This window comes from Microchirus variegatus, assembly GCF_963457635.1.
Source record: "Microchirus variegatus genome assembly, chromosome: 9".
NCBI classification, from domain to species: Eukaryota; Metazoa; Chordata; class Actinopteri; order Pleuronectiformes; family Soleidae; genus Microchirus; species Microchirus variegatus.
The window spans coordinates 14038495-14066196 of NC_139810.1; the positions used below are offsets into that span (position 1 = coordinate 14038495).

Sequence of the window (27702 nt, forward strand, 5' to 3'; positions counted from 1 at the left end):
TTTGCAAATAATTGTAATTGCAGTAGTTTCCGAGCATATGCATAAACAAGGACATACCAAACAAAGACGTATGTTTACCAAAAGACACATTTTTGCCACGACACCGGAACTATATGCAGTCGGACGCTGTTTCTTCGACCGCTGTGTACTGTTGCACTTCGAGCGGAGGAAATGGCGTCCGACAGGTACAGTACACAGCAGCAGTATGAACAGTGAGCAGTCAGATAAGTGTCCTCGAAGTTGTCACGTTTACTGTTAACTGTTATCGCTCCGTCCACTCACCGTGCCGGGCGCTGCAGACACACAACTATGTTTATACGCAGAGAAAAGCCCTGGTTGATTTGGATCCTGACGACATAGCTGGTAAGAGCTGCTGCTTTTGTCCCAGTGTAGAGAACGTTAGCTCGGGGGCTAGCATAGCTTTAATCCCATAATCTTAGTCGTCAGTCTGTGGTCGTTTGTTCCTGAGACGTACGTGTGTCTATGTTTTGTCTCTGAAATTGTCCGGTTTCACCCCAGGGTAGTTTTCTTAGCGTTTGAGAGACGCTTGTATTTAGGAAATGTCTACGTATTGATACGTTAAACAAGTAGCTACTTTTTGTCCAACTACGAATCCACTCAGTTCACTTTTGAGATTGAAGTGTCAAAAACGATATTGTCTCTTTAACGGTTCACATTGCTGAACCCCTGAAGCACCAGCTTCTGGCTCTGCCCTACCGTGGGGTTTTAATAGGAAGACCATCACTTTTTTGTCTTGCAATTAACTCTCAGATTGAATAGGAAGTGTGCCTTCAGTTTTTGGTACGTTGGAAAGCGCATCTGAAAGTCATGTCTTAATAGGGCTAATGAGGCTTAAAAAAACAATCTCCACGATCATAATTTAAATTTCACTCAAATTTCCCCCTTAACTGCCGACTAGAATGCTAACTTGAGCGTCGTGAGTTGAGGGGTATTTTATTTCATTTTAATGTTGATGCTTGCTTACAGATGTCAAGGCTGCGGTGATATGTTGTGTTTTTGTGTGGGAAATGTAAACCATTGTTAAACCACAGGCCTCGTTTTATGCATTGAAACTGTTACTTGTGGTGTATCTTGCTTTGTCACTCATTGTTATTTTCCTGATTTGTTTTTATTCCGACAGCAACATCAAACTCTGACGTTTTGGGAAGATTTTAGGTACTCGAGAGACATTGCTGAGGAAATGGCCAACGAGCCGAAGCAAAGCATGGCCGAAACATTTGCTCTGTCTGGATCAAATGGTCACAATGGCCAGCAGTGGCAGACGAGTATCAATCACTTAAATCACCCTCAAGGCGCCGACCACAGGTCGAGGATGTCCCGCGTTACCTCTGATGTCAGGCAAAAGTGTGCAGCATATGTGCTGGCATTAAGACCGTGGAGTTTCAGTGCCTCGCTTACGCCAGTGGCCCTCGGCAGCGCCTTGGCTTATAAACTGGAGGGCTCTGTGGACTTGGTTATCCTGATGGTGTGTGCGGTGGCCGTCCTTGTTGTCCATGGGGCGGGCAACCTTGTTAACACCTACTATGACTTCTCCAAAGGGATTGACCACAAGAAGAGCGATGACAGGACTCTTGTGGATGAAATACTAGCACCGCAGGATGTAGTCATGTTTGGAGCATTGCTATACTCCTTAGGATGCCTGTGTGCAACTCTGCTCTACTTCTTGTCTACGCTTCGACTCGAGCACCTTGCCCTTATTTACTTTGGGGGACTCTCAAGCTCTTTTTTATACACTGGAGGTGAGTATATTATTAACTCTAATCTCTTGGATTGTTTCCTCATTGTTTGGAAACCACCTCAGTCACTAAAAGCACTCACATTGTCTCACACATGTAGACCAGTGCGTCTTATGCAACATTACGTTTAGTGGCTGCAATAGGTGTGAAAGATAAGGACATCCCTTGGAACGGTGTACACACGACATTGTCGTCATTGAAAACTGTTTGGTCATGTTTTATTATAACCAAAGGGCAAAAAAACAAACTGATTTTAAAGTGGACAAGATCATTGGCTAATTTCTCAGGCTCAATAAAGTTCAAGTATAATATAAGTTTCAATGATCTGAAAGTTTTACCTGCACAGGTAGAGCTGGAACCGTCTCCCTGACTTGATATTAAATAACTTGACATGTGGAAGACACTTCTATCAGCATTTATTGACCTTCCACTCTATGAAGAAGTGCATGTTTGGAAGTGGTTAAAGTGTGCAATCATCGCTGCCTATGACTGGAGGGGTGTACACAACTTCCACCACAGTCAGAATTGTATTTGTTAAAACAGAAATGCAGCTGGTTTTGATGATGGGTTGCTACAGAGTTTCAGTAAACTCATAAAAGGTCTTTATAGTTATTTACTACCCAAAGTGTGGAAAAAGGAGGAAAAAACAACAACCCAATGATGTCATTATAATCAGAGTTACATTCTTAGGGCATGGAGTTTTAAAAAGCTACATCAACATCAGGCAGCATAGCTCTAATGATCTGTTGATAATTGATGCATTATGGGATGTATAGGGTCCATTTCTTTTTTTATTGAAAAAAGATAAGTCAGAATTGTTCAAGTGCCTGAATTTTATGAGAATGTAACATTAAATTCCTGGAATATTTCTTTAAATATTACCACAACAGGTGGTCGACCCTATCAAAAGAACTGAAACATGATATAGTATGTTGTATGGCTCTTCAGAGTTTACTTGTGAGTGTTTGATTAAACACTACAGTTGACCCAGAGGGATGAAAGAAACGGATGAAGTAGCTGTGTACAGACTTTGATAACAAGGTGTTGACATCCACTCATTCAAAGCTTTAAGTAACTTGTTAACTCTCTTCACCTAGGCATTGGCCTCAAGTATGTGGCGCTGGGAGACGTGGTGATCCTCATCACCTTTGGTCCTCTGGCTGTCATGTTTGCCCACGCAGTACAGGTTGGCTACCTATCAGTGCTGCCGCTCGTGTACGCCGTCCCACTTGCCCTCAACACAGAAGCCATCCTCCACAGCAACAACACCAGAGACATGGACTCTGACAAGCAGGCAGGCATCGTCACCCTGGCCATCCTCATAGGCCCCACTCTCTCCTATGTCCTATACAACCTCCTGCTCTTCATCCCTTACGTGCTTTTTTGCATCCTTGCTACCCGTTACACCATCAGCATGGCGCTGCCTCTGCTCACGCTGCCCATGGCCTTTACTTTGGAGAGGCACTTCCGCAGCCGATGCTATGCCAAGATCCCTCAGAAGACAGCCAAGCTCAACCTCCTCATGGGACTTTTCTACGTGTTCGGGATCATTCTGGCGCCTCCTAGCAGCTTGCCGCTACTGTGATTCATTAGCTTTAATAATTCAAACTTTGTTGTTTTAACACAGAATAGATGTACAGAGTTATGTGAGAGGACTGGCTTTAATTTATTGTTTTATATGTTGAACAAAGATTTAGTTTAGGACCTCCTCATTGAGAATCCAAACATAATCAGTTGAATTGTTTTGGTTTGCTTTTAAGCCTGCTTTAATGTGTTTGTAAAAGTGAGAAATTCATTTTGTAGAGGTGGGCAACATTTTCATTATTTACATAAACCGACAGATGCCATATTTGTAGTTTTTCAAGATGTGTCATGACACAATAGTACAACCAATAAATGTACACCACTTGTACTCACATTATGGAACAAATAGTAAATTTTTTGTTTACCGTCATTTTTTCTGAGGAGCCAAGTTATATTATATCAGATTGTAATAAAACTCACTGCTGCAGATGTTCTGTGTCTCAGTTTTGATCATTTTAAGTTCACTCTTCTTTAAATATGCTGTAATTATGATGGTCCAATCTGACATGAGTCTTACTACATGGTGTCTGCAGGGCCTTTAAAAAGTCTTCATTGCAATTTCATGAGGTATTGCATTTGGTCCAGATAGTTTGACTGCAAAAAGTATGCATCAATGTATTTGTTCCTCTCCCTGCGCTTGTTTAAAACAGCGATGTACAGGCATGCTCGCCCTGCAAGATCAGCTCGGGGCCACGTGCGTACGCGTTATGCATCTTACGACAGCCAACACACTTTTGTTCCTTTCCAGCTTATGAGTTCCTTTGTAGTCAAAATGATTATACTTGTAAGATGTACAATCCACCTGAATTGTTGTAGGAATTGCTGCTTTCATCACTCCAGAATGAACCTTTTATATTGCTGGGTCAGCTCTACAAAAACCATTGTTTTGAACCACCATGTTTTTATAATAGCCCACAAAAGACAAACTAAACATCATTTGAGTTATGACACTAACTGAAAGCATAGGTTATTCAACACCCTTGGGAAGGAAGGTGATGTGAGGGATATTCAGCTGCAATATGCAACTTCACAAATAAATGTTGCTTAATATTACATAGTCAGCCTATCAGCCCCTTAAGACTATATGTATCAGTATAGCAGCGTTTTGCTATTGTGTCTGTGTTGACCTTGTTTACATGTTTAACATCACGGTGGAGGCAGAACAGCTACGACAGTAAAGTCAGACATCAGCAAACTTCAAAGTGTTGTGGCGACATAAGTCACATACTGGAGCTTTAATGACAGTAATGCACACTTTTAATTATGGTTTGATTATAAGACGTTTTTTTTTTCAAATTTTGACACTAGTTTCTTAAAAAAAACAACAACAATATATGCAGTGTAAAATGATATGACGGCACCTTTATCACCATGCTGTTGGACCGCATAAAAGAAGAGAACTGTGTGAACTCTTGTTCTTAAAATGAAGGCCCTTGTTTCTGTCAACAAGCTGCCACCTGCAGGTGTGGATCCTGTATCAGAGCACAGGATTCCTGCATGTGACACAAGAAACTATTTAACAAATAGGAAACAGACAGTGAACTTTAATGGAAGTTACTCTGAGGTAAAGTCAGTAAGTTGTGGAATTCTAGGAAGCTGCCTGGGACCACTGTTATATTCTGTATTTACTAATGAACTACCTTTAATCTTAAAGAATGCAAAAACAGCGATGTATGCTGCTGATGACTCAACAATATACATGGCAGAGTCCACAACTGAAATGCTTGCTAATGGTTTGAACAGGGAATTGCAATCTGCATTGGAATGGATAACAAATAACAAACTGTTCTTCATTCTTCTAAAACAAAAAGCATTATATTTGGGACTAAACATATGTTATTTAAAGATCCAAAATTGAATTTGTATGTTAAAGGTATAGCAGTTGAACAAGTTCAAAAGACCAAACTTCTGGGCATTATAGTAGACAGCAAATTATCCTGGGCTCAACATATTGACAAGGTGGTAATTCAAATGGGCAGAGGTCTCTCAGTGATAAGGAGTTGTTCAAATTTCCTACCTAAAAATATGATAGGAAATGTAATTAAAACAATTGTCTTAGCTCATCTAGACTACTGTTCAGAAGTTTGGTCAGGTGCTGTCATGTCACATATACAAAAATTGCAAATTGCTCAGAATAAGGCGGCACGCTGTTTATTAAGGTGTTCATATAGATCTAACGTAAATAAAATGCATAATTGCCTATCCTGGTTAAGTGTGAAGAATAGATTTACTGCCTCATTGCTTAATTTTACAAGAAATATTTCAGTGACTAAATTACCTAGGGTATTGTATAAATGTTTGTGTCTCAGTTCTGATGAACATGGATAAAGACAACCAGACATGCTTCGGAGGGAAAATCACACTACCCAAAGTGAAAACAAACAGAGTAAAAAGTACCGTATATAGAGCCATGTGTAAATGGAACAGCATGCCAGGACAGATCATCCAACAAAGTAGCAAAAATCAATTCAAAATATTGCTCAAAATACATCTACTAGCTGAACAGCTCTCTGCATTTGCTAAAGTTTAACAGATGCTGCTACTCCCTTCAATATATATAATCATTAAGGGTTTGGTTTATGTTTATTTACGTGTGTTTTGACTGATGCATGACATAATTTTTTTAAAATTATTATTACTGTCTTGCTATTGTGATGGATGTTTAATGTAATTATGCACTGCAATGTATATATGCACAGGTGTGTGCATATCAAATTCCTGAGACGAGATGGCAGAAAGCACATATAGTTTACAGCAGGGGTCACCAACGTGGTGCCCGCAGGCACCTGGTAGCCCGCAGGCAGCCAATACGGTACCCGCGGGCTCACTTCACTTCACCTCACTTGCATGTATCCGTATGATCGCTCAGTAAAATATCTTTGATATTGTTTATAAAACTTGGTAATCGTTAGGAGTAAGCACTGGAATTAATGTGTATGCAGTTGAATGCATAATATTAATCATTTAAATGGTAAACAAACAAAAAAATATTATATGGTAGCCCTCCATATTATTTTTTACCCTTAAGGTAACTCTCTGTCTCAAAAAGGTTGGTGACCCCTGGTTTACAGTATCTTATTTTGATGTTATATGACATATATTGCATGCAGGTTTATGAGAATAAAGATCAACTCTTTCACATGAGTGACAGTGTTTCACTGTACTGAAGTTGTATTTTCCTCAGGCCTCATAATAAGCTGACTTCCCATAGCCTTAACGCACCTGTGACGCATGACTAAAACAAAAAAGAGTCAAAATTTACAAGAAAACAAAGGGAACTTGAATTTGTGTAGTGGTGTATTTGTCAGCAGGGGGCAGTGTTGGACAAATGTTAGACCTGCACAGGTGTTAACGGGGTTGTGTAATAATGTAATGCATGTTTTAAAAATACAGCACATATACAGTGTGACACTAAAGCTATTTTGGTATGGCTGGGTTTCCCTACAGTAGCACACCATTCAAATGACCATATTATTTCTTCTATCATTTCAGACACATGACCTGAAAAATGAAAATGTCACTCCCATTTCGTGTATTTGTTTTGCCAAAGTCCATCATTAACATAAGTAATCACTGTCATGCACATTTGCTTTGATTTTCACAGAATAAAGGTATAAAAAATATGTAAAAATAAAACAATATAAATAGATAAATAGGGTCAGTGGTACAAAAAATGAGTTGCAAGGAACACATTAAATATAACAAAGGGCAAAGAAAGCTGTACATACAATAAAACACACTGAATACATTGCTCCTTTCGTATATAAATATTGCAGTTCTAATCCACTTGTTTTCCTGTTTGATTAAACAATATAACAGCACATATAAAATAAAATAATTGATCATTTTAGGATAAACATGAATACATCATGAAAGTATGAAAAAAAACCCCCAAAGGTTGAAATTAAATAGGTAAAAGAAAAAGGTATCAAGAAAAAGACTGACCCAGTACATCCAATGGTGCTTTTCCACAGCAGCCATTTTGACAGGTCATCAGAGGTATAAATAATCGAATTAATGATGGCTGTGTTCCATTTATTTTCTCCAGTTTCACTGGACATGCTGCTTCACTGTCACAGTGTCCTAACGTACATGAACTGAACGCAGACATTGTCAGTAAGATTAGTAAAATCTGTGCTTAACGTTTTAAAATGGCTGCTGTACAAAGGACACAGTTTTTACTAGTATAATACATTATTGTTCTGATGTCTAATGGGTTTATTAACTTAATTACAGCATTGATTACAACGACAAAACCGAACCAGGTTGAGTTCAGAAAGTGTGGTGGTTCTTCCGAGGGACACGTGAAGGCAGCGTCGGTTGTGACGTGAGGCATGGGCGTGTTGTGATGGCTGTCTGCTGCAGAGCCGCTCGGTGTTTTAAATACTTACTGCTCTTAAAACAAGCCATGTCAGTGCCGGTGGTGGACGGCGACACGGGATTTCAGTTGACCCCAAAGTAAACAACCGTGACAAAGGCCCGGTGAGTAGCTACAGCGACACAGAAGCTGTGTTTTATGCCATTAAAAGGTGGACAGACGTGAGTTAGCTAGCTAGCGTGAATGTAACGTAAGACAGGGCTACTGGTCCGCACAGTCCCACGCACAGACCCACACACACAGTCACACACAGTCCTACACACAGACCCACACACAGACCCACCACTGCAAACACACGCTGAATATGGTTCACACTTTTGTGCTAGAGCCATGGTTTAAATGTGAGGCGGCCAGAGAAGAGGCGTGTGATGATGATGATGGTGGTGGTGACAGGAAGCAGTTGATAGCAATGTGGTTTACGTAGGTCAGCTGTTAATTCAATGAGCTGTCACTGAGTGTAATAAGATATACACAACTATATGTTCATTAAACCCACGGAATGAGCCTCATTGTCGGTCACATGTGTGTCCTTTTCGGTAAAACACAAGTGACTACACGGCTACATTTTCAACGGGGTTTGTTGTTACGTCGCCAAAGCGAAAGTATATGTGCTTTAACTGGCTATGCTGGGCTCATTGGTGAGTGGGAGGTGTCTTGTGTTTTACTGTAGTCACTGCACTGGTGGTCACCCGTGTTGTTGAATGGTACTACAACAGTGGATAAAATATGCAATTATGATAGGTCAGATAAATGTTACTCTTGTAAATTAAAAGGTCAGCTTCAGTTCAACATTCTGTAATGGAGTAAAAACCACATGACACCATCAAAGCATTTAAGTACCATTGTGTTGAATTTAGAGGCATCTAGAGGCGAGGTTACATATCGCAACCATTGACATTCTTTCGTTGTTGATTGATGTAAGGATTAGGGCTTCAACAATTAATCAGTTAATCAATGATATGCCGTTTGTGGGATGAATAGACAGTTATTAACATAATGGTAAAATGTTTGTTTTTTTGCTCCCCGATGACAGTAAAATTAATATCTTTGGTTTGTTGACAGTTTGTGAAACACCCATTGATATTTCTACATTTAGGTTCAATTTAGGTTCTACATTAAGAAAATAATAGACTGAATGACTGAAGCAACATTTGTCCACAATTTGTTTCAAATGCTTTCTGACTTACATCACATAATTCACTTGTGGTTCTGAGGAACAGCTGGTCAGCTGATTTATTTTGAGGAAAAATGGGGGAAATATTATGTGGAAATTCACAAGGTAAGATGTTTAAACATTTGGTGGGATATTTTGGAAATTAGTAATGGGTTAATATATAATTAAAATGCAAACGCGGCATGTGGTTGTGAATTATCATTTTAATAGCAATAGTTTTATGGCGGCTGTTTTGTTTTTGTATTTTGAAAGAACTCTTCTCTGAATAGCCATCTCCCTGAAAAGCGAGTGTATTTTATTAATTGAAGGGTCCACAGGGTATAGGGCACTTTTTTGAGATTTAGAATAGTGTATTATTTTTTTTTAAATACAACTAATCTTGTTTATGGAATATGGCCATAAACAAGGTCCAGCATGTGGAGTGGACATTCAAATCATGCAGTCTCCAGCCCACACGCCTGGAATAGTGAGACCGGTGACAGTTTGAGTTGAATTGTATCATCCATCCATCCATTATGAACTGCTTTATCCTACACTGGAGGGGGGGGGGAGGGTCGGGGCGGTTCCACATGTAGTCCTGAAAGTGTCAGCATGTCAGGCAAAGTCATCTACTTCAATTATGAAACCGTTGCTTCTTCTGAATAAGGTAAAGGGTGATATCATGGTTCTAAGTCAGAAATGGTGATTAATACTTTATTTTGATTTGGGCTTTAACTTATACAGCAGGGACAGCTTGTTCAAGTAGACAAGGCTGACAGACAGACAGTAGTATTTGACTGTATAATTTGATTTAAATGCTCTGTTTTGCATTTTATAATATAATAGAGTTTCCAGTGCTCAGTTACCGGTCAGTAATTTATTTGATAAGAGACACGGTCTTGCAGCTTCATCTCAGGCATATGAATTTGGTCTGTTTCCCAAGCTACAGCATCCCCCATATTTCAATAGTTAACCCAGTCTGATGACTGCCATGTTCACACAGTGTGTCTGTGTGTGTTTTTGGAGGAGGAGTTGTGTGACTGAAAGCTTCTTTTTATATAATCTAGACCAACAAGTCTATTACATGGACAGTAGCGGCTTTATTTACAAGATAGGAGAGTGGCGTGATAAACATCATTATAAGCCTGTGTCTCAGCCGCTTCCTAAACCCTTGTCTATTCATGCACTATTCATTCCCTGGCAGTGGCAGCTGTACATTAATGCATGTGCGCCAACATTTTTTTTTTTAAGCCATATTTTTTATATCTCCCACAATGAAGAGCGTTGTTCCAGGCTAGAAAAAGCATTGTAAACTGTACCAAACCTGTGTTTGTATCTAAACTTAAGCCATATCTCAGCATGTGCTGAGTGTTGATGTAGTGTGACAAGGCCAGGTTGCTAGTGGTCATAACATCACTTATAACATAGGTCACTAATAGGCGGACCACTGTCCGGTCCAGACCCAGAGCCGGAACTGGAGACTACCTTTTTAAAAAATGCTAAATGGTTTCAATGCAATCATGTTCTCATTCTAGTGCGATGCTGTCAAACGTGATCTGCGAGGCATCAGAACTGAATGGGATTGAAACATTATGGCTGGTAAACTGGATGTAGCTTATATTATTCTATGAACAGATTTAGGTCCCCATGACATGAAGTATACCTGAAAAGACACACGTGCATACATGCAAACTCCGCCTCCACCATAGTGTGTGAGCCTGGAGAACACTCGAGTTTGGTAATGCCAGCTCACCAGCAGCAACAGAAAATAAGTGAAAACGGCCAGTTCACCAGTTAACCACTCCAACCCCACCTTTTTTTTGTTGATTTCCCAAAAAACAAAAAAACCCACACAACTACATCCAGATCCTCCCACTGACACACATGTGCCCCTCCCCCCTCCCCTATGTCCTCTGCTTGTCTTCTCAGTGGCAGTAGAGTGAATGTTGTCCCCTCGGGCAATGAAGGAGAAGGCTGTACATCCTTCCGTAGCGCTTGATGCACATGTTTTCATACACAATGCCTTGTCAAAAAAGTGTGTCAGCTTCACGCCCAGTGCTGGGATATAGCATCAGAGGAGTCCTATGCACAGCAAAGCCCATTGGCCTGTTTTTAATGCGAGAGCAAGAGAACGTCGACCTGAATGCAGAGCTCGTTGAGCAGCCACTCTTCCTGGCCGTCCTCCTCCCTCTCCTCTCCTTTCCTCTCTCCTCCTCCTACACGCTGATAATCCTTGCTGACACAACACACAAAGGACTAAATGCTGGCTGCATCTTCTAGCAGCGGGGCTCTATCCTCATCCTCCTCCAGCTTTGATCCTCTACAGCTACGGCTATGCTATACGCATGTACGGCAGGACATTACATGCAGCTGTATATCACATCTCCGGAATACCGGCCTGACCGCCCTTCTCCCCCTTCTCTGCCCCCTGCATCCCCTCCTCCTGCTCAGCCGGCTCGTTCAGGCAGTGTATGAGAACACGGCTCCAGCCCTGAGGAGGCTTTTTTTGTTGTTTCACTGGGAGCCGGTGTTGCCACACTGGTAGTGAATATCTTTCTCATCTTCTGATGCATTTGTGTAGCAAGAGGTACAGGAGCCGCTTCCGTTCTTTTTCTATTTTGGTCGGTGTCTTTATTCACCCTGCTGCACATCACTATACCAACAGGTAAACCAGATAAATAGGATATGCTTTATTTAGCAACACATTTGTCTCAGTCTTGTCCGTTTGGATGATAGCAGTTAATTTTTCTGTAAGATCATGAAAACCATGTTGATGCTGCTGATGGCAGAGAATGTATTAATCGTAACAGCTTTTTAATATTTGAAATATTTTGGAAAAATTAGTTAGCATTTTAAAAATAGTGATCCGTAAAGCAATGTTCTAATTCGTTTAATAAAACATGGCTGCTTCTGTTATGAGTGAACCAGTTTTGCTGATCTCACTGTTTACTATCACAGAAATGCAAAGACCATGTGCAGAGACATCAGGCATGAACCTCTATGTGTCCATGCCAAATGTTATTAACATCTGTAATAAAGGCAGCTGAACACAAAAGTACACACAAAAAAAAAATTGTCCTACTTGTAATCTGCCACTGCAAGTAATTTGGGGTTTCAGTAGGTTGATTTTTGATTGCAGAGAGCTTAGTTACAGCACAGTCATACACATCATATACTATGGCCACAGTGCAGTGAGAATCAATATCAAATCGTTCTTAATCACATATTGTACTTGTAGGATTCATTAAAGAAGGATCATTGTGTTGCTGATGAAAGTGTATTCAATTTCATTTCTCAAGCACTGAATTGACCGATTACTCTATGGGGCTTAGCCTAACGGATAAAAGCTTTTAATGTTTGCCTCAAATGAAGTGAGAATGTGCAAGTACAAACATTATGCTTCTATACTGACATTTGACATGCTGCTTGAGTTGAGGTCAGTTTGCAGTTTGCACTTAAAGTTGTGTGAATCAGGCTCAGCTTGAAAGAAAAAAAAAAAAGCCTAAGATAACACTTGATAGTCTTAGCCTCCCCTCACAACTGATTATGTGACACAACAATGCCTCATGTTTATACAAAGTGAAATATTTACCGAAAACACAGTCCGCTTGTGTAGACTCACAACATTTCTTTTGTGTGTCATTTCTTTACCTAACTCAGCCAGCCTTTGTCCATGTACGACGTGTTTTTCAGATAATGTAGTTCCGCCTGCTGTCCTTGAATAACAAAAAAAGATCAAGCAGGCAAAGCAGAAAAGAATTGCATGTTCCAAATCAAAGAGCAAAGTTCAAGTCAATCCCAATACTAAGAATCTGCCAAAAAAAAGGGTTCATTCCCCTGTTAGCACGATGAGTGCTCCATAGGATTTCAGATGCCCCTCTGTGTAGACCTGGGATAACAGCAGCCCCAAGGCCGGTGGTGACACAACAAACTGGGAATCATACAGCAGCCAACATGTTCAAAAGTGGGCTGAAGATCATGGGGAGTGAGTACAATAATTCTCAATAATTCTAGGTTGATAAATTCAGCATTGTGTCAAATGTAGAGTTAGTTTAGGGAACATGTTCATAGGTTTAGGGATAACGTTTGGTGTCAGGAACAGTTATGGTATCAAGAAGATTTATTTTTAAATATTATTTGCGTTCTAAGGACCGTGTTGGAAGAAGCTCAAAATACTTGTACTTGATTTGAAAATGGCAATGTAGCTCACAATCTGTTTGTTTTAATAGCGGAGTGCTTGATTAAATGTGATCATGATTAATTATTTTCCACACTCGGGGGTTGATTTTCACAGTTGTATCGTCTTATACAATTATATTTGGAGTGGGATTTGAGAAAAACTAGTTTGGCTGAGCAGAGGAAATCGTTGTAAATGTGTTATTTACTCAGAGTCCATATTGATTTTCACCAAAGTCCTCTGGCCACCAGATGTGTCTGACATGAACCAGTTACAGCAGGCTGATATGAGGCTGATGAGGCTAAAGTCATAGAGCCTGTGTTTAGATTACACTTTGCTAAGCATTTACTGTAGGCCTCATGGACACAGCAGTGCACAAAAGAACCCAGAATACAGGGACACAGTCTATTCTTATTAGACATTGGAGTGAGTATATAAGCCAGTCAGACCACATGTCACAGGACACACAGCCTGAGAAAGCCCCAGGCAGTAGCACATGTCTGCTGGCACTAGTTCCGTCAGTAATAATAATACTACTGACTCATTTTCCATTTAGAAACTGCTCAGTGACAATTATGAAAGTGCTGAAGTGTATCTGCCTATTGAACAGTCGATGTATGTGTCCTCCCACTGAAGTGAAATCACGTTGGTCATTTGTCATGTCCCAGGAGTCTTATGTAACACTGGTTTAGAGGTTCAAGTGTTCCATTTTTACATTGATTCTTAAACATTTTGTGTGACCACTTCAAGCCAACCGGTGGGGCTGGGTAGTGTTAATGATATCCCAAATCAATTGTTCCTCATTTGATTTGATTCTATTTGATATTGATTCATTTAGATTGCTTCAGTTTCCATACCAATTGTGCTTTTGATTTGAAAGATTTTCACAGAACTAATGTTAAACTAAAAATACTAATGTTGTTTTGCAATATTTATGCAGAAGATACAGAAAATTACATATTAAAAGACTGATTTAAATATTTTATAAACTGATAGTGGATCTTTAAAATTCATCTGCAAAACAATTTGTTTTTTAACCTATACCTACCAATCAGTCACTTTGTCAGTGCAGTCACATATACTGTACCTCATTCCCAATAGTCAATAAAACCTGGTATTATTAATTAATTAAACAGGTTTAATTTGTTATGGTTTGTGAGTGTATTCGTGTTGTGGCCATATGCCTGATTGGTTGTGTGAAGACATTTTGTGTTTGACATAACCCCCAGACTGGCCCTCAGCTGTGTGTATGACGGAATCCAGCCCATCTGTTAGTACAGGCACGGAGCTGTAATCTTGCCACTCTTAGCCCTCAGTCGCATATTGGCAGCGACATTTCAGCAACACGGGTGGCCTGGTCAGGCTGCTTTACACACACGCACACATCTGGAAGAAAAACGATCATGTGGAGCTGCATGTGCTGTATATTTGCCAATCAGGTAACTGGAAGCTATAATGAATCCTTAACAAAGCGGATAAGATTGTAGTAGAATGTATTCTGTTGAATTTAATTCAGATCACAGAGTTAAAATTGTTAACTGCTATTATTGGTCACAGATGTGGCAATTATTAGACTCAATTGGATTTCACATGGTTACTTATCTATTAATTGTCAGTAGTCTCAGAATACCCGCATGTGATCAGTCACAATGTGTTTTTGAGTCCATTTTGTTAATACTGCATCGATATGTATTTTGGTTAGCGTTTACATTTGTGTGCTAATTCACGAGTGATCTTCGAAATGTTAAGATCTCCAGAATCAAATAATTATAGCTACTGCTGATTTCAGTATAGCATTTAATGTGCCCCCAACTGTCACTGATGGGAATGACCTAATCTGAGTATCAGTATCTGTATCTAAACAAACTGGAAAGGGTATCATAAAAAAACAACTATGTGAACTAATTCTAGCCCTAAAATAAGAAATTGTGTTTGTAAAAAATGTAATACAAAGAAGAAGCAGCATTTTAAGTCATCTGGGCAAGTCAGTTCTTCCTGTATGGGAGAAGCAGAATATTTGTTACACAGTTGGAACATTATGTTTTTAAAATGGACAACACATCTATGTTATTAACAACTCAGTTGCTCAAAAATGGTTAGCAGATTGTATCACATAAGGCGTGGTATTGAACCACCCCAGTCGATGAACTAGAAAACATTCAGAACAAGCTCATCAGTCATCAGGTCCACAGAAACTGTTCTGGAATTTGTCCTGATTGTTGCTGCAGATAAGCGTTACACACATGATATGGAAATGCCTAAGTGTGAACGTAGCAGTAAATACAAAAATTGAAGTAGCAGTTAATGCTGTTCAGAGCAGAAGTGTAGTTGCTAAACATGCGTCAGTATAGAGAACACTGAGTGTTGGCTATTTTTTTTAAAGTTGTGATTGTCAAAGTGAGGCTTGTTCGCTGTGTCGTACAGAGATAAAAAGATGAAGCTGACAGTCAGAAATTGGGTCTCTGTAGATGTATGATAGAAGCTTGATGTGTGGCTAGAGTTATCCCCTGAATGACCCTATGCTGTGCTGTATCTGTTTTGTTTGTTAGTTCTGAGCTGGCTTGATTGCAAATAATTGGACAAAATATTCTTGCCTTTTTTTTTTGGTTGATGTAGATCTAGATCAACTTGGCATTTCCTGCTACCATCCACACCCTTCTATGTGCCTGTCACAGCTTCTCTGTTTGCATGTTGAAATGTTCAGTGAAATTATTTGAGTGAATATTCTTCTTCTACTACTACTACTAAACTTAGTCTTCAGCGCACTTAAAATCCCCACATCACAGTTGAAGTCATTTTCAGGCTGTTATTTTGGGCAGAAAATGGAGTACAATCCTATTCTTCCTCCTTTGATCCCCTTTATTCATTAGCAGATGCCTTTAATACACTTGATGAGCATGCACATGCAATCTTGCCACATTAGATACATTTGTTCACTGTGTTCTGAAAACATTTTGTAAGTATATTTGACTGAACTGTATTAATGAGAGTACCGGGTGAAAACAACCCGATAAAGTGAGTTTCATTTGCATTTCCTAAGGATATTTTCAATGCAAATGTGGTTATATTCCAAGTTAAATAATGTGGAATGTTTCCTTTCTTCATCAAGATTTATAGATCATTTACTGGAAATTCTTTGTCCACAGAAAAGGCTCAACTCTCCTTTGTCCTTCTAATTTAGATCTGTGGTTCTTGTAAACTGGGACATGATGGATTACTACCACCATCTGCTCGGGTATGTGGTCAGATGTGTGACCCTTTTGACAAACACGGGGCACAACTCCAGGGTATGGGCTTGTGATGAGACTTCAGACGAGTTCTATAATTACTTTTTATGTTGCAGTGTGGTCTGTCACACAGTGCAGGTGCTGTTGCTGGTGCGTCTCTCTGGTTTTGTTGTGGTTTTGGAAAAACCATACATGTGCTCTCGAGTTTTTTTTTTTCCTTCCTCTCCACAACAACACATGGGCCTTTATTGGTGGGATTGTTTGTACACTGTTACAGTGAGCTTATCCAGTATGCTAACAGTGTTAGCTCCACTTTCTTGAGGGACTGTGTATGACCCTTTACAGTTGAGGTAAAATTATTAGTTGTGCAATCATGATTCATATGCCAAAAAATAATAGCAATAAATAATTTTGACCATATTCTGTGTCTTTACATAAATACTTAATTGTTGTCAGCTAAAGTTATTCTTTTTGTTGAGATGGCGCACTCCAAGCCGTGAGTAAAACATGACTACATAGTGTGGGTTTACTCTCTTGTTATTAATCAAAACTATAGTTATAATGTTATATTGTTGCCTACAGTATATGAATAGACCCCACTAGCCTTTGAAGAAAGTATCTTTTAAAATATACCAATAATTGCAATGGTGGAAGTGCACTGTATGGATGTGCATGCTGTATGATTGATGCTGTATAATGCTCTTCAGCAAAAGTTTGTCATTAAGTTTTGTTTCTACACACAGAAGCATTCATTCAGACACAATGTGTGAAATGTCTGTCTGAGAGATGAGTTTATAGAAGGTTCATGTTCATAGTGCTGAGTATTTTTACCTTATCATATTTCGAAGGGTTATGTTTTAAAAATGTCTGATGTTATGCCGGTTTCTAGACTGCCCTGTTATGGATGTGACGTGCAGGCGTATGTGTCAGGTCAGGGCTTGATTAGCTCGCTAGGGCATAGCAGTTGAGTCCAGCTGCTCTCTTCAGAAATGTGCCATGACACGTACCAAGGTCTCCAGTGAAACATTCAGCAGCAACCCTGCTCAGAAAACGGAGACATATGGCATGTTGCTTCATGAGTCCCTCAACAGCCACTGACAGACGACGAACAGATTGTTTGATTACTGTGATTAAGAGCAGTGGCATGGTCCCACTGAAGCGACTTTAAGGCTGTAGCGTGAAGACTGGACGAGTTAGTAAGGACCAGTTCAGTTACCTCCACCAAGGAGATTTGTCTTTCTGTAAATGATCTTTCTGTTGGTAATGATCTGGACACAGGTCCAGGTTTTTAATTTTTTTTTATCTTGAGATAAGGTGTCCTGACACTAGCAAACAGAGTGCAAACCTCCAACAAGGACACGTGCAGTGCTTTCTCCAATTTGTTATGTTTAGACAAGTTAAAACATGTAAATCCGTTTTTTAAGTCATGGTCACTCTCTAGCCAACTCTGAGTGCAATCAGGTAGTATGTACTGATTACCAACGCAACTGCAAACTCATGTTGCCAACAGCCAAAGAAAAAGAGTGGGTGGGACGCAGGAAATAGTGTCAGAAGACGAAAGGAAGTAGCGGGAATATCAAAACAACAATGGCAAGGTTTGTTTACCCCTTAAACTGTCGTCTTCATAGCCATGGTCATTCTCACAAGACTGTGATGCGTTCAGGTGGTTTGACAAATCTCTAGTTTGACCTCTCTCTATCAGGCACAGTCATTAAATGTGCGATCCCTGGTCTTTCAGTCGTCATGTTTAGTGTGTCCTCTAATAAGTCTTTTCAAAACCAGTAACGCCTAAAAAAAGTTGTGCGGTGTCCCCAGCTTAATCATCACCTCCCCTTATTCAGCTCTCAGCTCACTTCTTGACATTTCTCAGAATATCAGGCATTGAGATTTTTCCGAGGTTTATTACTTTGCTAACTTTAAACTCGTATTACAATATCCCTTTTCTTTGCTTTGTCTTTTATGTTTTTCATTGAACTTTTGTCTATTATCTCTAGTTTCCCCCGATCTGTTCCTGGAAACCCCCCTGGTGCCTTCTCTACCTGCAATATCGTCGGCGAGAGTTGGCCCCACCTCTCATAAGCCCCAGAGGCGCAGCAGCAGAAGTGACAGCGCTGCCAGGCCCCGCCCGTCGTGCTCAGCCCCCAGGCCAGGCCCCAACAGAGGCAGCATGGAGGTGGGCATGCGTGTGGTGCGCGGCCTGGACTGGAAATGGGGCAACCAGGATGACGGAGAAGGCCACGTGGGCACTGTAGTGGAGATTGGTCGGCAGGGAAGCACAACCACACCGGACAAGACAGTGGTTGTACAGTGGGACAGTGGCACAAGGACCAACTACCGCACTGGTTACCAGGGTGCCTTCGACCTGCTGCTTTACGATAATGCTCAAATCGGTAAGAACTCCAGTCATCAGTTGTACATACAGTGTGTGTGTGTGTTGTCTGGCCATGTTCCATTTATAGCTGTTTATCAGCAGTTAAAAGCTATCATGTGATATATTCAATATTATTACAACATAATTAAGTGTTGCCGGCAGTGCTATGACCTTAGTGCTAGCAGTCTCATGAATTGTCAAACTGAAAAATGTTTGAAGAACTTCATGAAACCTACTGCCAGCCCAGAATAAACACTATGATGACAATTTTCCACAAACAGCCTTGTCTTTTTAAAGGACTTAATGAAGAACCTGGTTGAATTTTCCATCAAACACAGATTTGTTTGCTAACAGATTCTCAGACACTCCAGTGTATCATTCAGGTTTCTTCTTCACCATTTTGTTTTTATGATACAGTTATACATTTTGTTTGCTGTTGACACCTGTACAGTTTTGAGAGGGTCTTGTGTTTTTATCAGGTCTTGAACTAGAACTATATTGTGTATTAGAATACTTGTCTTTGTAATTGCAAAATTTATAAAACAGTTATTATTCAAGTCATACTGGATTGTAGTCTTCACAGGTACCAACCGGATGCATTGTATGCTGAGCTTGTCTGTCAGCTGAGATGGTCACAACTATGTGACTTTTTTGTTATTGTGGCTTTACAGACTTCACGATTCCTGTTTTAAATAAGCACGCCCCATTTTTCATTGTCAGCCACATCCGGCTGTGTTTTGGACTTGAATGGCACAGGCACTAATACAGGGTTTTAGTGTTTTAAAGTGACATTTTTCTGCCTCTGTAGCTGATCCTTCAATTAATGGAGCAAAAGAAGCGGAGAAATAAAATTAGGAAATGAGGGCATGGGAGTATTTTTTTTAATGCGGTTTGTGCCTCATTACTTCCAATTCTCATGGGACATCACATGTAACATCAGCATAGACAAGATATGCTGTATCTTACTTCAGTCAAGTTATATGCATAAAGGAGAGACACAGTTATATTGGACGTGATTTATTTCTTCACAAGAGAAATTTAATAGAAAGCCATAAAAAGGGAAACATTTAATAAATGTATGAAACCACTCACTTGTGTTGTGTTCAACCACCTTTCCTTTCCTTCCCTTCTAGGTGTACGTCACTCTAACATCATCTGTGACAGCTGTAAGAAGCATGGCATCATGGGAATGCGATGGAAGTGCAAGGTGTGCTTCGACTACGACCTGTGCACCCAGTGCTACATGAACAACAAGCATGACCTGGGCCACGCGTTTGAGCGATATGAGACGGCGCACTCCCAGCCGTGAGTACAAACTGCACCGTCACTTCTCTGCCACAATTGATCCTTGTTTAAATTATTAATTTGAGCATCATCATTTACAACAGCTCTGCTCTAGTAGCTTGGTTTGTTCACATTCAGTTGGTCTCATCGGAGGTGTACATTTGTTACTAGCTCAGTTTAAGCTTCATTAGTTTAGGATGGGACTTTCACATAGTAAGATTGACCTCTGTTCATTTCTGCTGGAAAACCTTCAACTTGCTGTTCTGTTTTCAATCCCTTCTCACCTAATTAGTCCGAAAAAGTATTTAAATTTCAATCTTCGATAGGCCATGGTTTTACATTAATGGACTACCTACAGCTTCCTACCCTTACATTAGCATACAGTGTAATCAATCATTGTTGACCCTTTGACATACAACAAACAGTGATTTGAGATGTCTTTATTTCAACGTTGTTTTTGTTTTTTTTCCTTCTGCTTCAAACCTGAAGCCAATGTATTATCTGTTACAGAATCACTTTATTAGTGTCAGTTACAATTCATTCTAGCAGATAGATACATGAGAGTCAAAATTTCTGACTTTAGTAATTGAGATGATGTTTGATACTGTACAAGTGACTCTTAACTCACTGAATCTAAATGAGGAGGACCTCATGCATAGTATCGGCATAGCTCGCTTGGAACCTCTCCTGAGCAGGTACTAAAAAAGTACCAGGTACTATCGCTAATGGAAAAGCAAAATTGCCATGCCAAGGTGCTGAAACCATGTAGTGGAAAAAACGGCATTCAAGATATGCAACTAGAGTATAAAATAGGTACTGCAATTCAAACATTTTTTTGGGAAAGAGTTGTTCCCTCTGTGGAGCACGAAAAATCACAAATCTATAAGTAAATAAATAAATAAATACAGAAATTAATAAAATAATATTTTTTTTATTGATTCATTAATTTATTTATTTTTCAATTTATTTCTGTGTCATATGTTAATGAGGTGGGAGGATCTGGGGCTCAGTCTAAAGCAGGATAGGTTACAGGCATGTGATGATTCAGTTAGACTCACCATTGTCATCAGTGAAGCCAGTATTTCACTTGAACATGTTTGTTTCATTTCTTAAAATCGTGATTTTACAGTACATTTCTTACATGCAGCTGCCTAAAATTACTATTAATTACACTGAGTAGGTGTAAAGAGTGATGCTGTTTTAGTGAGCTTGGTTAAAACCATGCTTGGGTTGCTGTGGGTTAATGTTTAGTGAGCTGATTCCAAGTGTCCTTCATATGCAGATTTACTGGAATGAGTTCTTCTCCTCAGAATTCACTCTTCTGCATCAGTTCACAGTAAAGCACCGAAAAGCTCCAGGCTTTATTTGAATGTCAGCTGGATGGACTGTTCTCATTTTAACGAGGTGATATGTATGACCCAGATTTCGTCAAGAGTTTTTTCGGGTCCAGCTAATTTTCCTGCATTTGCTTTACAGTGAATTCTGCAAATGATCCTTAGTGCAATTCAGTCTTCAAGTAAAACTGTTGTTTTGTTGTGGTGTTTTTCCCCTCTCTACTGACTTAAAAAGGGCTGTTTGAATTGTAGGGTATGAAGCAAAAGTTCAAACTCATTCAAATAATAACACTACTGTCACAGAGGGAACACTAAATACACAGTTTTATTGTGTTATTGAAATACATCACTTCATGCAGCAACAGTGCAACAAATCAGTTATCACACCCATAGCTCCAAATCTCTGGCCATGACTTGAACCTTGTATCTTTGCCATCTCTGTGCTGTTTTTGTCTTCACCTCCTGCTATCACGTTCTGTGATCACACTTTCCATAAACAGAAAAATGTCTCATTTTGGACTCGGGCCAGGTCCACATTTGATTGCATACCGTGTGGAAATGGAGCAGTGGATTTGGACTTTTTTCTCTCAAGCCTGGACTGAGACAAAATAGCAGAGTGATCATTTAGCACTCTGACAGGAATTTCATTTCATCCTCATCCTGAGTATTGATTCATCATTGAGGCCCAAATGTTGTTTGGCTCAGCACTGACCTTCATGACGGTGATGTTTTATTGGCAGAGTAAACACATTTATGTGACCCCTCAAATAGGTCATTGTTTTCCATCTGTCGACACTGCACAAACACTGGCTCAGTTTCACTGACAATCTTTATTTTATTCAATGATTATTAAGAATCTATATAAAAAAGTGTTTAAGGATCAGTCCATTAAAACTGAATTGATATTAATAATCAATTACTTGATTAATAGATTATTAATACTAAATTAATCGTCAACTACTCTGATAATTGATTCATCATTCAATCAGATTTTCAGCTTCCTAAATGTGAATATTTTCTGGTTTCTTTGTTTCATATAATAAAAATAGTTTTGGTTTGTGGACAAAACAACAAGACATTTAAGAACATGTTAATCCGGTATGAAAAACAATAGCATTTCCTTACATTTTATGGACCAAATGATTACTCAATTAATTGAGAAAATAATCAATTGATCAATTTATGAAAGTAATTGTTGGAGGCGAAGCTAATCTAGTATGTAAAAGGATTTATTACTTTGGACTGAGGCATTTTAATATCAGAACTACAATTTAATTTTAGGTGTCCCATAGGAAAGCAAAATATGAATCAAATTGCAGTTGTGTTAGACACGTTATGTTTTGTGGTTAGCACACAATTAATTGATAAAATAGTCGAGACTGAGTATCCATTTAATCTGAAAGATATTAAAAAACGTGAGCATCATTCATCATTCTCTGAAGAACTTCTGAATGAATTGACGTCACTGATGCACACTGGACCTCACTCCACTATGACTCTGACTGAGACGGTTTCCATGGAGCCTGAAACATGAATAGTATACTGATGGCTGGAAGTGGCACAAAAGACTGTGAATCAGCTGAAGTCATTTGGCAGCCATGATGTGTATCAAGTCTTTACTAGTCACTCTCGTGTGTGTCATTGTGTGACTTTTTAGACAGTGTGTAGGATGTTGTTTTGGTGTTCATCTCTGACCGCACTGTAAATGTACAAGTTCTATATTCAGCAGTGACGTGAACTCATTGACGCGGACTTTATTCTCTGTATTTTCAACCACTTGGTGACAACAATGCTTATTCTACTCCTCTCAATATTACTATTATACCTTTATTTCTCTGCTCCACTTCCTGTTTGCAATTATACTCCTGCTGGAAGTAAACCAGCTTTTATAAAACATGTGTATCATCTATTACATGAAATAAATTGTGTTTCACAGTGCAGTGTGAAATTAAACCCACAGGGTGAAGCTTTCTTGAAACTGCAAGACTTTGAAAAAAATGTAATTCTGGGTGCAAAGGCTTGAAGGCTTTTTTTTTTAATGTCTTGTTTAATTGTATTACCTGATTTTATAGCTGTGTGTCTTCGTTGTGGGTCCAATAATGCAGTTAACATTCATTAGTGCTTAGTCTTACAGATTTACCAGCACGACAAAGATGAATCAATCCTAACAATGTTTTTCTATCAATATAATGAATTATATTCTGTTCTCTCTTCATCATTTTATCAAATACATTCAGAAATTGTTTTGATTGTTGCCTGGCACTGGGATCGCATCACATGAAAGTCATTTCCTTTCTCATCAGATGAATGAAGGGAGGAGCACTGTGCAGTGTGTGTTATCAAACACACAGCACATCTTTATTTACAGACCAGTCTGACCCATATTTCAGTGGCAGAATTTCTAAAGACTGATTTATTATCTGGCAGTCATGAGACACAGTGATATTTGCCTGGAAAGGCAAATTAAGCTTGGTTCCATAATGAGTGGGAGTTCTTGTTTTGCCAGCAGTGATTTATGTGAAGAGAATGGTTTGGGCTTTGAATTGTTAAAATTGACTCCTTTTATGTGGACTAAACATGTGTGAGGGTTTAATGGCAACTCAGGCATTCTACTCTATTTGTAGTTTATAGCCATTCTGTAGGCAGAAACTTTATTAGTGTCCTGAGGGACTGAGCATTGAGAAGTTGTCATCAAAATAAACTGCTGCAGAAAGCTGACGCCAAAGCAGTGTCATCATGGACATGGTGCGAAATATGACGTAGATTTACCTTGCGTTGTAATTACAACAGATTTTATTGGATAAGCATACACATATCTTAGCTTTGATACTAACATTGTCAGTTGTGCAGATTAGTATTTATTTTCTCAATTGCATATAGATATGAGGTGTCAAACACACAGTGACAAGGTGCTGTGTTTATGTGCTGTTCACCAATCATTAAGCGTTGCGTCAGTGTTATGTGACTTTTTGTTTTGTCAGGATTTGACTGTGTCTATGATGTTCAGTGTTATTGAAGGCTCACGCTGTTGTGCATTTGGTCTTGTAGCACATGTGTGTGCTGACAGTGCTCGGGGTGGGATATGTGTGTACCATATGTTTTTACGAGGAGATGGTTGGCATGCCGTTGGTTAATCGGCTCTTCATCTCACTAACAACACACATGCACTCACTAGCTCAGGGACCGATTAGATTACCGCCAGGCCTAATCCTTCCTTTGTATATCAAGCTTCACTGCCCCACCTGACCTTGTCAATGCCCCTTTCTATAGTTACTGTTCAAGCCACTTCAAACCTGTCCCCACTACCTCTTTGCTGAGACCACCAAACTGCTGTCTTCATACATTTGAAAAGGGTTTCAGGGACTTGACAGATGTGTGCTGAGCTTGCAACATGTGCAAAGGTTTTGTAGAGGATGAGTCAAAGTTGTCCAATGACTCTATGTCTGGTCCAGTCAGTGCTGTTTGTGTGGGACTTTGGAAGCCACATGCAAAAGGGGCCTTTGGGCCTCATATCAAGCCACACACCCACCCATGGTTGTTGGTGCTTTAGATTATTGTAAAGAAGCAGTTGGCTTCTGTTTCTAAAAGTCAGGGTAACCCTTGGCTGACTGTTGACTTGGCCCTGAGGTGTTTGCCTCTTGTGCGGATCCTGTCTGGGAGCAGAGGTGACATTTGGTCAAGAAGGATTTGGAATCTTGATCCTTGAGTAGCTTCAGTACAAAACATCAACAACTCAAAACACTGGGGTTGTTTCTTTAATGTGAAATATGGACATTTTCTGTAATATACTCTTTACTTCAGAAATCATTACTAGTCGAGTTCAAAAATAGTGTATTCTCTTGCTGAGCTAGCTCTCTTTGTCATATACAGGTCTAAGTTATTCAATTCTGAAGTCTGAATATATTTTTGTTCATGCAAAAGTGTGTGTGTATATCTATACATGTGTGTGTTGTGTTTGACTTGTTGACTTGGTGAAACAGGGCAGGCAATTATTTATATGTACCTAACATGTTATACCTACATGTACAGAATTTCCACCCTCTCAGTTACATAAACCTAGACACAAATTCTTACACATATGTGTGTAAGGATTACATTGCATATGTGGCTTTTACTTTGCCCTGAGGTGGCCTGCTTTCTGATAGCTCTGCTCTTCAGGGATTAGCCTCAAAGCTCTGAAATCTTCTCAGAAAAGATCTCAGTCCTACGCCGAGATTTACAGTTTGTTGGCCCTTGTATTGGATGTTTACTCCTGTTGCACGAGGAACCTGAAAAATCTGGCCAGTGACGAGAGATGAAGCTAGCCAATGGAAACTTAAAGCGAAATCTCCATGTTTTGAGAGACGTGGAGCTTGGAAAGCCAGCAAAGCCTCTAAGAAGCTCCTTGAGGACTACAGCTCTCACAAGACTATTTTGATCCAAATGGACTTTAAATGGTTTTGAATTTATCCGAAAAAGGTTTCTGCGTGAAATGCAAGCTGGAGTTTGATTTTATCAAAAAGTATGGGAATAGGAAGCTCATTTGCATCAAGATCTGATCAAATCTTTACCATAAGGTATGACAGATTTTTATCAAATATTCTCTGAGTATCTGAATGTGTGATTTGAGTTGAGACTGTTGAGTGTTAGAAAAGCAGGTGTTGAAACTAGCATTTATTTATTTATAGAATAATTTTATTTATATTTTAATGCATTTTTAAGTTTATCTCTTGAAAACTTGACCACATGATAGACAACATTTAGTAAACTCATTCAATAAGGTTTTGATTACAAAAATCAGCATGTGGTTGTTGGAGGCTGTATTTTGAACAACTGAGCTAAGGAGACCAGTATCGGGTGTCATGATCTTTCATTATACATAGTATGGCAATTCTTCAAATGTTCTTTTGTCAAAATGTTGAATGTGAAGAAAACCTTTGTGTAAATGCAGCTCTTCTAAACGACTCTGAAGCTGCTTCATGTACTGAAGGGAAAATATCCATAGGAGTTGCTTGGGAAATTCCTGCCAGCACTCTTGTGTAAAATGTGTTATATTCTGATTTAGCTCTTATGAGATCACAGCAAGATAAACTTTGGAGGTTTCACAGTGTTTCACAGCAAAACTTGGAAAATGTCTGTATCCAAAACTGTCTCCAATAGAGCTCATGTCTGAAAACAGCTTTAGTCATGTATGTTTTTCAGGATTCTGGAAGATTCCACTGGTTCTATCTGTTGAATTTTCTCTGTCTGTCTGATGATGTTTTTTTCTCCTTTTCCATAATCTGAATGATTAACTATGATTTACCAAATTTAATTATCAATACGCTTTATATAAATGTTGTGTGGCTTGGTTTGTGTCAGACTTGTTACTGTGTTTTATAGTAAATACACACAATATTTTGTTATGGTCATGTTATGTGTACTCAGACTTAATTGTTTTAACTTGGTGTGCTGAGTGGTTTGTTGAGCTGTGTCTTCATGCTCTTATCACAGAGTAAGCTTGGCACCGAGGCAGAACCTCCCACGGATCATCCTCAAAGGAATCTACCAGGGGGTTAAAGTGGTTCGTGGACCTGACTGGGACTGGGGCAACCAAGACGGTGAGTGGTTTGTGTGTGTCTCTAGGAGACTGTTTATATCACCAACCTGGCACTGCCAACTCAACAGGTCTCCTGCCTGCCTGAGTATGGAGCTATTCCTCTTCAAAGTGTTCCTCTATCCACAACCCATAACAACACTCTAACCTCACGTCTCATTAACCCATGAATTAACATGTGTCTGTGTGCACTTACATTGCCAGTGAGTCATTTGAGTCTGCTCCACAGATGTGCTTGTCTTTTTTATTTGTCCAGCCTTGTTAAGCAGCAAAACTGAGTACTACCCTCATTAAAATAAAGTTGTTGGTACAAGTAATAAGGCAGCAGAGATTGGATTGTGTTTGTCTATGATGTTTCTCTGTCATGTACAAATGGTGCAGACTGGTTACTCTTTGAAATTGTTTAAATAAGTGAAAACAATCTTCTGCATCAGTGGACTAAATGAAAACCCTTGGATTTTCCCTTTAGGGTAAGAGAGAATGTTAATGGGTCTTTATGTTTCCTGGTCTGGGGTCATTGTTATCTCTGAGAATAGCAACGCTCCCTTTTCTGGGTTAGAGCGAATGAGTCAAAATGTCCTTTTGGTGTCTTTGAAATGAACACCCCAGGGTTTGGTTAAGTCACTCATCAGGCTTAAATGGTGTACAAAGTAAGTGCATAAGGGATATTCTGAGCATGCTCACACACCCCAAGCCCACCATGTAGTCTTATGGGTCACTGGATTATTTTGTGTGCTTACTGAGGCTTGAGGACATAAATCATTTCAGGCATCTTCTCATCAACCTGATGTACGGATCTAAAACCATTGTGTGACACGATAAGGGCACTTGGAAATATTAAAAAGTTTTAATGATGATGTTT

At 39.4% G+C, this 27702-nt stretch overlaps 2 protein-coding genes across 3 annotated transcripts in view; both read left to right on the forward strand.

Annotated features, from left to right (window-relative positions):
* The first annotated feature begins 233 nt into the window (after positions 1 to 233).
* On the forward strand, positions 234 to 3702 carry ubiad1 (UbiA prenyltransferase domain containing 1). Its single transcript, XM_083895679.1, has 3 exons — positions 234 to 363; positions 1142 to 1760; positions 2855 to 3702. The coding sequence occupies exons 2-3, from the start codon at positions 1202 to 1204 to the stop codon at positions 3340 to 3342; spliced, it is 1047 nt and encodes a 348-aa protein (XP_083751805.1). The 5' UTR covers positions 234 to 363; positions 1142 to 1201; the 3' UTR covers positions 3343 to 3702.
* Positions 3703 to 7765: 4063 nt separating this feature from the next.
* mib2 (MIB E3 ubiquitin protein ligase 2) overlaps positions 7766 to 27702 on the forward strand; it is a 36834-nt gene continuing 16897 nt past the window's right edge. Inside the window, exons 1-4 of one of the 2 annotated variants that reach the window (XM_083895211.1) lie at positions 7768 to 7823; positions 18271 to 18666; positions 19781 to 19952; positions 26738 to 26844. In XM_083895211.1, the coding sequence (XP_083751337.1) occupies positions 18444 to 18666; positions 19781 to 19952; positions 26738 to 26844 (502 nt within the window). In that variant the 5' untranslated portion in view covers positions 7768 to 7823; positions 18271 to 18443. Of the gene's footprint in view, positions 7824 to 18270; positions 18667 to 19780; positions 19953 to 26737; positions 26845 to 27702 lie in introns of both variants that reach the window. The other variant, XM_083895212.1, reaches the window with a different exon arrangement.